The 9,583-nt window shown below is 56.8% G+C and overlaps 1 protein-coding gene across 1 annotated transcript; it reads right to left on the reverse strand.

Annotated features, from left to right (window-relative positions):
• Nucleotides 1-1,404: 1,404 nt before the first annotated feature.
• On the reverse strand, nucleotides 1,405-9,334 carry HCRTR1 (hypocretin receptor 1). Its single transcript, XM_082412478.1, has 7 exons — nucleotides 9,041-9,334; nucleotides 8,673-8,851; nucleotides 7,244-7,487; nucleotides 6,756-6,871; nucleotides 4,617-4,843; nucleotides 3,399-3,520; nucleotides 1,405-1,675 (listed from the first exon to the last, which is right to left on the reverse strand). The coding sequence occupies exons 1-7, from the start codon at nucleotides 9,237-9,239 to the stop codon at nucleotides 1,485-1,487; spliced, it is 1,278 nt and encodes a 425-aa protein (XP_082268604.1). The 5' UTR covers nucleotides 9,240-9,334; the 3' UTR covers nucleotides 1,405-1,484.
• Nucleotides 9,335-9,583: the final 249 nt, after the last annotated feature.

The following is a 9,583-nucleotide window of genomic DNA, read 5'->3' on the forward strand; positions in this document are numbered from 1 at the left end:
TAAGGCTAGCGGGAGGGGAGTGGAGAATGGGCGGGACACCCTGTACCCTCTGGCAACAGCTGCACATCTGTGGCAATGTTCACGTGAGCTGGGCTGGCGAGTCATCTGGAGAGCAGGATGATGTGCTCAGACCACTCCCTCCACCTGCTCTGCCTACGAGGAGGGGTGCTAAAGCATTCCTGGGCTGGGCCCCTGGCAGGAGCCGCGGTTTGCCCCACTTCTTGACGGGTGAGGTCATTAATCAGGTTAAGCAGACCCAGCGGTGCGCATGGCCGAGCTGGCCTCTGCCAGATGTCTCCCGCTCCTCTCAGCAGAGAGTCCTTCAGACTGCTTCCCACCTCCTGCTCTGGCAGCAAGGATCAGGGCCTCTGGCAGCCCTCTAATCATCTTGGTGGCAGGTGGAGCACGTCTAGCCCAGTCTCTGGCTTTCTCTTTTAAATCTGTGAGTTCATAGAAAATAAATGCAAGCCCTGATTTCCAAGAAGGTGAAGATAACAGTAAATCGGTCTGTTAACCCCGCTGTCTGCCCACCCTATCCCCCTTACCTTCCATAGACTGCTGGGCTCGTGAGCAGACATATGTGGCCAGGATCGAGGTCGTGGCATCAGAGGATCGGAGCCACGTGAGCAGGCAGGAGCACGTGTGCTCTGAGGCCTGCCCAGGAGCCATCTGGGATCCCGTGTGTTAGGGGACGAGAGGTGGGAGGGGTCAGCAGACAGCAGCATTCCAGCACTGCCTTGTCTTCTCCCCTCCCCCAGCCTCCCCACCTTCTCACTCCTAACCTAAGAAGCACAGATTTTGTGCAATGACAAGGAAAGGGAACATTCAGTGCCAGGCTTTTAATTACAGTTGCTTCAGGCTGCTGGCCTCCATACCAAACGGCCTCATGGAGAGTGTCCTATCACTGCACAACCGATGGGGTGCAGTCTGTGGTGTGTGCACTTGGCACCTGGTGAGGGTGGGGCTCTGTTCCCACTGGGGAAGGGCTGGGCTCAGATTAGTTCACATGGGCCTCAAGGAGCGCTGCCAAGTGCAGCCTGGGCTTTAGAGCCCCTGGACCAGATGGAAATGCCTGCTGGGACCCTTATAGCAGACTCCAGGGAAGACCTATGATTGGGTAGGAGAGGGGTCTTTGGGAGGAGGGCCAAGCTCTGGAAGGATGACGGTGATGGATGGTACTGTGTGGTACAGCCAAGTGGGAGGAACACAACGTTAATCTTGTCCATAACACTTTACAGTTTACAGAGAGCTTTCCACTTTCTTGAGTGTGCTTAATCCTCACATCAATCCACTTAGGGGACGCAGCTCAGAGAAGGGAAGTGACACTGCCCAGAGTTAAACAGAAAACGAGGCGAGGAGCCCCGGCCTCGCACTGCAACCAGCAATCTTTCCACGAGGAGTGGGGGCAGGTCCCCCAGTAGCCAGAGGAGCAGCCCAGGCAGGGGATAGGTTGCACCCCCTTTTGCCACCAGGATGGCCCTCGCTCAGGGCAGCACCGTGGTGACACTGGTGAGCACCACGTGCTCCGAGACTCTGGAGACAGAGCACCGGCTCTGCAAGGACAAGGACTTGTGGCTGGCAGAGGAGCGAGGGCTGGGGGCCTTCAGAGAGCCGCAGGGACCCAGGCCAGGCAGGCAGCAGGAGAAGGCGGCCTTAAACTGCTCCCGGAATTTGCCTTGGTTGAGAGACAGAAGACACAGCCATAAGGAGACAGAAGTGGCAGGAAGGGGCCTTGGGCCCAGGGACACCCACGCAGCTCCAGCCAAGCTGCCTGTGAGGGGGTGGGAGGGAAGGGAAGAGCTGGGCAGGAGAGAGCCCCAAGGCGACCTCGTCACTGCCAGGGAGAGTGAGGACAGAGGCCCTGGAGCAGGTTCCCAAGGAGAAATGCAATTTTCATCTGATTCCTTGACTGCGCTCTGGCTCTGAGCCTGGCTGAAAACGTTTTGTCTGGCTCAGGGAGCTCAGGTCACCTCTGCCCTCGTTGGCGGGTAGGTGGAGGGGCTCAGGGCTCACCATCTGTGGCTAGGCTTTCCCCATCTCTGCCCCATGGTGATGAAAATGACAGTGGCAGCAGTCCTTGCACAAGGCACTGCGCCGGGCGCCTGAGTTTGTCGCCCAGCTCACCCCATCACCCTGAAGGCCTGGCTGGAGTCCTTTAACCTCACTCCACAGAGGCACACAGAGGTGCAGTGGCTTGCCCAAGGTCACCAGCCAGAATTTGGGCCCCGTTCTCATTCCAGAGCCTTTGCTTAAAGGGTAGGGGACAGCGGGGAAGGAGGGACCACCACAGCCACCTGTACAGTCAGAGGACACCAGGCAACAGATTGTGCTGGAACTGAACAACCGTGTTTCAATCACCCCGCAAGCCTGGCCAGTGCCCAGCAGCGGGCCGAGCACACAGTAGGCGCTCAGTAAATGTAGACCAAACGAAGGAATGCACGTCAGGAAGTCTGCCTGATGTGTCCTCTGCCGCTTGCTCATCTCTTCTGTTCTCTCCTCTGAGCTGGACACCACCCGGCTAGCCTTTGTTGAGTAATTCTTTGGTCTCAGTGAGGGTTACAGCATTGACCCCAGCCCCTTCTTTAACCTTTCAACCTTTTCTCAAAGACTGTCCAGGCTTGAGCAGTCATCTGGTCAGTTCTCTAGGCCTGGTCCGAGTCAGAGGTCTGGTGAGTCACACTCTGCTGGGCCCAGGCAGGGGCCCGGGGTGGGGCCTTTCCACCCTGAGACCAGGAGGTAGTGGAAGGGGGTGGGGGCTATGGGACAGCGGAGAGAGGAGGCCTGGGCTGGGGGACAGGGGACCAGGGATGCCTGGACTTGCAGGGGGGAGAGTGGGAGGGCTGGTGCTGGAGGCAGGTGGATTCAGGGGTAGCCCCCCCCCCAAATTCGGGCCACTCTGCCAGTAAGTGTCTAGCTGGGCATGGGGAAGCTGTTTCCTGGCCCTGGGCTGCCTCGCTGGTGGCCCTCCCTTCCCCCTGATGCCTCGATTATGCAGTCATCTTCTCAGGCAGGGGCTCCATCTGGAGCCTGTGTTGACCAGACTGGCTGATTGGCAGTCCTGCAGTGCATGCATCAAGCAGGGGTGGAGGTGAGCTGGCCCAGCCCCTGCGCTCCCACCCACTCAGCGGTCTGCGTAATCTGCAAAACTGGGTCCTGGTGCTGGTCACCTTCTTTGGCCACTATTGGGAGTGTGGCCTGTCTCCCACTCAGAGCAGGGCTCTTGGGCGGGGACAAGTCTTCCCCCTGAGTGGGAGTTCCCAGAGCAGGGTCATGATCGCCAGGAGGCAGCAGGTGTATCCTTCCCCGCATGCTTTATTCAGCCTGGGTTGAAGATGGGGAGACTATTGTCCTGGGGACTGTTGCCACCCTCAGTCACTCTGCGTCCCCAGCCCACTCACCACTGAGGAAGTTGTAGATGATGGGGTTGGCGGCGCTGTTGGCGTACACCAGCCAGTGGGAGAGGGTGAAGCAGGCATAGACGGCTTCTCGGTCGCTGGCTTGGTGGAACATCCCAAACACCCTAGGACCAGGGGGCAGGCCACTCAGAAATGGGATAGATTGTGTGTGTGTGTGTGTGTGTGTGTGTGTGTGTGTGTGTGTGTGTGTGTGTGTTTATGTTGGGCAGGAGTCGCCGTCCTCATCTACCAGACAGGAAAACTCAGAAAAGGAAGGCGAGTTGACCAAGGTCACATAGCTCATGAATGGCTGTAAAGTACAAGAGTCCCACTGCCCCTTCTGTCCACCAGGTAGCCCTTTCCTGGGCCTCTGAGTCTGGGGTCCTGGCCACAGTTTGGGGTTCTTGGGCGCAGAAAGTATGACCAGAGTGGGCCTAGGAACAGGGACCAGGGTACCTCTGCTCAGTCACCAGCTGTGTGATGCCCTGGGGCTCCCCCTCCACTTTATCATCCATCCCCGTAGCAGTATGATGAGTCATAGACATCATCCATTTTTCAAATAGGGAAACTGAGGTTCAGAGAAGCAAAGTGATATGTCCAAGATCACACAGCCAGGAAGTGACCAAGCACAAACTCACACTGAGATTGTCTCATGGCGAAGAGCCCAGGGTCTTGCCCTGCCCCCCTCCCCACCCCCACCCCAGGGCCTCTCACTTGCTATTCTTCCAGACACCTGTGGGTGTGGTTCCTCCCTTCCTTCAAGTCTCTGCCAAATGTCACTTCCTCAGAGAGGGTTTTTTTTTTTTTTTTTAACCATTACATCTAAAGAACATTTTTTTTTAACCCCACCAACCTCTGTCACTGTCATTCTCTATCCGCTTTCCCTATTTTTTCTTCAAAGCAGTTATCACTGGCTGACATTGTAATACATGTCCATTCTCTCTCCCACCAGATGTCGCCTCCACAAATGCAGGACATTGTCCCGTGCACTCGTTCACTCTGTTCCCAGCCCTAACAACCTGAAGATAGAGTGCCCAGACGAGAGAATTTTCATGATAGCCCTAGGAGGCAGGCTAGCCTGTATTATTATGGAGAAATAATAATGGAGAAATAATAATAATAATAATGGAGAAAGCCAGGTCTTTCTCCGAAGCAGAGAGAGCTCCTTCCTCTGACCCCACCACCTCTCCCCACCCCCAACCCCTCCCCACGCGCTCTCACCTCTTGAGGACATTGAGGACACTGATAGGCAGGTAGCAGAGGGCAAAGGCCAGCAGCACCACCATCAGCATCTTGGCCGTCTTCCTCCGAGCTCGCATTTGCTTTACCTCGGCCAGGAAGGCACGGGCCCGAGGCGGGGGCTCTGCGCCCACGCCCTGCCCCTGGTCCTCCAGCTGGTCTGAGGGCCTCTTCCAGTTCCTCACCAGGGCCGACGTGGTGCCGGGGATCTGTCCAGCACACACAGACAGCAGCGGTGGGTACAGCTCCTTGGATGGGTCGTTCTGCTTCGCTGGGCCTGCTCCAGGCTGGATCCTGGGGCAGGGGGAGGTGGGCAAGGGAACAAACCCTTGCAGCAGGAAGGAGCCTAATATATATGATAAAAGCCAACACTCTGGACTTGAGTGTACTTCCATTTTCCATTAGCTCATCGTGAGACCACCCACAATATGCCTCTTGGGACGGTATTATTCACCCTTAGTTATAGATGAGGTAGGGGACCCTTGACAAGTCCCCAGGTCACAGCTTGGGGCCTGAACATCCTTCCAGCTACCCATCCATCTTCCTTAAATCACCACCTCCATCTGTGGTGACAGGGGTGGTTGGATGACTCGTGCCTCCCCTAGTCCGTGCCCGACTCTGGGAGGCCTGAGCAAGGGGCGTGCAGGTGGACAGCGTGGAATGGCCTGGGCCTCAGAGCACAGGTCCCAGCCTAGGTCAGTGCCAATAGGCCTGTGGTGGTTCTAGGCTCCTGGAGCAGCCACAGATATTCTCAAAGCCTCTCCCACACTGGACACCTGAATCACCCCACAACAGAAGGGCATGGGGCTAGAGTTCAGGAAACTTGGGATCCAGGGCCAGCTCAGCCATTCACGAGCTATGTGACCTTGGTAAACTCACTTTTCTTTTCTGAGCCTTGGTTTTCCTGTTGGATAAGGATAGCGACTCCTGCCATCGTGACCGGGGGACTGCGAGGAGCAGATGGCAAGTGTTGGTGGGCCGCAGGGCTGCTCGTGTTCTGGCCAGCTTCCTCTCCCCGCCAGGGCACTGACCCAGGACTCGTCCCGCAGTGCCAGGGGGCCTCTGAGCACCCCCTCCCATGGCAAACCGCGCCCCCCCACACCAAAACCTGCTGTTGGTCAGTTTGTAATAGAGGAAAGAAGGAAGGCCCTGGAACCAGAAAGGCTCTGCCACTCATCGGCCGTGGCAGACTGGTTGCCCTTACTCAGCATTTGTAAAGTGGGTAATATTGCTTCTTTGCTTAGATAGTTGTGAAGACATTGCAAGCAAAGTGCCTAATTTGGACAGCAGCACGGAGGTGTTATTGCTGTTGTGGCGCTGAACCGAGCATTGGAACCCCACAGACCCAGGTTTTAGTCCCTGATAGTCCACTCGCTGGTGAGGGATTTGGGAGAAGTTGCTTTGCCTCTCTGGGTCTCAGTTTCCTCATATATTAAGGTGGGGATAGGGACTTCCCTGGAGGCGCAGTGGTTAAGAATCCGCCTGTCAATGCAGGGGACACGGGTTCGAGGCCTGGTCCGGGAAGATCCCACGTGCCACGGAGCAACTAAGCCCGTGCGCCACAACTACTGAGCCTGCACTCTAGAGCCCGCGAGGCACAACTACTGAGCCTGCACTCTAGAGCCCGCGAGTCACAACTACTGAGCCCGCGTGCTGCAACTACTGAAGCCCGCGCGCCTAGAGCCCATGCTCTGCAGCAAGAGAAGCCACGACAACGAGAAGCCCGCGCACCGCAACGAAGAGTAGCCCCCGCTCGCCGCAACTAGAGAAAGCCCGCATGCAGCAACGAAGACCCAACGCAGCCAAAATAAATAAATAAATAAATAAATTTATTTAAAAAAAAAAAGGTGGGGATAACGTATGGTGGTGAAGAGGATGCAAGACTAGCTGGGAGTGCCTGGTACAATAACTGGCAGCTACTGATGTTAGAAGGATGTCTGTTACTATTCGGTTCCAGGGCTGGCACTAGCACTTTTGGCCTTGAGTTTGACATGTGCCTAGGCCTTGCCTCTCTAGCTGCAGCCAGGATGGCATGTTCTGAAGGCAGAGGACTGTCTACTCCCTCAGACCAGTACCCCTGTCCCCTCCCAGCCCAGACAGTGACACCAGAGTGCGCCTCACCTGGCGGCCCCAGAGCTTGCGGAAGATCTGGAAATAGGCCATGGCCATGAGGCCTAGCGGGGCCAGGTAGGTGACAATGAAGAAGCAACTGTGGTAGATCTTGGGATAGAGATCATCTGCAGGGGCCAAGAGATGCAAGGGTTGGGCTCAGTCTGGGAACCCCCAGCCTGCCCTGCTTAGCAATACCACCCTGCCCTGACTAGGGCCAAAGTAAGCAGCTGGGCCCCATACAGGTGCCACGGCAGAGAGACCCTGGAGTTGCCCAGCCCAGTGGTCTCCATCCTGGAGGGACCCTGGCAGATGTCTACACTAGAGGAGGTACCCACGCCGGAGGTATCCCTGGTAGATGCCTGCTCTAGGGTGTCCTCCCAGGAGATACCCACCCCTGGGTGCCCACCCCAAAAGTGCCCTGATAGATGTCTGCTCTGGGGGGGTGTGCCCCGGAGGTGCCCACTTCAGGGACACCTGCCCAAGGCTCCCGCCGTTACCTGCCCAGCGTTCATCACAGACAGAGAAGAGCCGGGTGCGGTTGGCTAGCTCGGGCAGCACACTGCTGCATTCCATGACAGCAGCCTGGGGCACCATGACAGCCAGCGACACGGCCCAGATGCCCAGGATGGAGCCACGAGCACGCCGGGCAGTGCTCTTGAACAGCAGGGGGTGGCAGATGGCATACCAGCGGTCCAGGGCGATGAAGCTGAGAGTCAGCACTGCCACTGACACAGACACGGCCTGCCCCATGGGGACACAATGTCAGTCCTTTTGGGGGCCACCCAGAGACATGGGGTGAGTGATGGAGCTCACAGCCCAGAAATACCAGGCAGCCAGGTGCAGTGCAAATCCTGACTCCGCCACTTACTGCCTGTGTAGATTTGGGCAAATCACTCACCCTCTCTGAGCCTCGTATGCAGAATGGGAATGTATCATCCACCTGGCAGGATCCTTGTGAGAATAAATGAAATTATGGATGGAGAATGTCCAGCTTGAGACCTGGCACATAGTAGGTGCTCCCCTACTATGAATAATAATTTACACTTTAGGAAATAACTACGTGGCGGACACTGTTCTCGTTATCCTCGCAACAACCCTTGAGGTGTGTCCTCTTACCCCCAAGGTACAGGTAAGGAAACTGAAGCAAGAAAGATTAAATAACTTGCCTAAGGTGGATTTCCTCACCTGCCTGTCTTTATTCTCAGGGTTGCCAGAGTTAATGGGTTGAGTGGGAAACCTCCAAATAATGGGAAATCCAAGAGGCATTTCTCTCTGCCCCAGGATCCCATCCCTTCCCCAGGCTGTGAGGAAAAAGAGTCCTTATTCTGGGAGGCAGAGATGAACCTAGGCCAGAGACGTAGGGGCACTGGCTCCAGGAGTGCTCCCTGCCCTCTGGGGTACAGGGAGAGGGTCGAGGGATGCAACCCTCTGGCCAGCTCTCCTTCCAGCCCAGCAACCCTACGGGACAGCCTGACGCCCACCACTGGGAGAGGGAAGGCCCCGGCCAGGATCGGAAGGGGCGGGGAGGAGACTCTTGCCAGCCCGCCACCTCAAAGCTGCCCCCCTTGGGATCAGGGAACAGGCCCACTCTCTGTCACGGTGGGCTTGCGCCTCTCTCCTCCACTGTGTGCCCGTGTACCTGGAAGTGACTGTACATGTGTCTGTACATGCCTGTGTGTATGTCTATGGGTGTGACCTGGAAGGGATCTCTGTATGAGTATATGGGGCTGTGTCTGTGTCTGTGTCCTTGAGTGTCGTGCCTGGCGGCCTGCCCTTGCTAACAATAGAGCATGACACTGCCAAGGTACTGAGCCATGATGTCCTGTCTAAAAGGCAAGTTTGAAATTCACTGAGACCTATGCAAGGCCATGGTTTTTGTACTTGGTATGACAGCGGGGTCATGAGGGGCACCCAGGCAAAGCTCACCTGTAGATAGGGGATGACCTTGCAGAGGGCATGGCCGAAGAGCCAGGATTCAGTAATGTCTACCAACAAGCTAGCCGGCAGGCAGATGGCCGTCACCAGCACGTCGGCCAGGGACAGGTTGACGATGAAGTAGTTGGTGACCGTCCTCATGTGGTGATTCCGCCACATGGCCAGACAGACTGCAGGGTGGGAGCAGGATGAGATGAGGCCGGCGGCAGAGCCACGCCCAGTCTAGCTGGGTCCCATCAGTGAGACCCTTCCCCCACAGTACCCAGTAGGGACTGGGGCGAGGGGGAGAGAAGCAAGGCCCAGGACCCCTCCCACTCCCCAGGGGAAGCCCGAAGCACCACAGGGACCTAGAGACCTACCCAGCGTGTTGCCCACCAGGGCCACGAGGAACACAGCCACGTAGGCGGCGATGAGGACCCACTCGTACTGCTTCGGGTACAGATAGTCACGCCACAGATAGCGGAGAAACTCGTCTTCATAGTCTGGAGGCACCGGGGACGGTTCCCCGCTGCCAGTGGGGACCCCCATCTGGGGCCCTGGGGTGGCCGAGGGCTCCATGAGCTCAGGAGCCACTACAGCTGATGGACATCCCAGGCTCTCCCAAGGGAGGGGCGCCCCCAGGCCAGGCCTTAGCCCACTTCCCTCAGGGGACCCAGAGTCTTGCACTCAGGTGTTTGTGGTCCCAGCCTGAAACCTTCTGAAGGAAGGAAAAGGGAACATTAGGGAGAGTGCCAGGCAATTTGCAGATAAGCTTCCTCTTAATTCTCACAGTCATGTGGGTTATGGAGAGCCTGAAATCGATGGAGAAAGACAGATCTGCCTTGCATCCCAATTTCATACCAGTTGGGTAACTTACCTCTCAGCCTTGGTTTCCCCATCTATCCCGTGGAGTAATAACTGAA

This window comes from Balaenoptera physalus (assembly GCF_965194825.1).
Source record: "Balaenoptera physalus genome assembly, chromosome: 1".
Classification (NCBI taxonomy): Eukaryota; Metazoa; Chordata; class Mammalia; order Artiodactyla; family Balaenopteridae; genus Balaenoptera; species Balaenoptera physalus.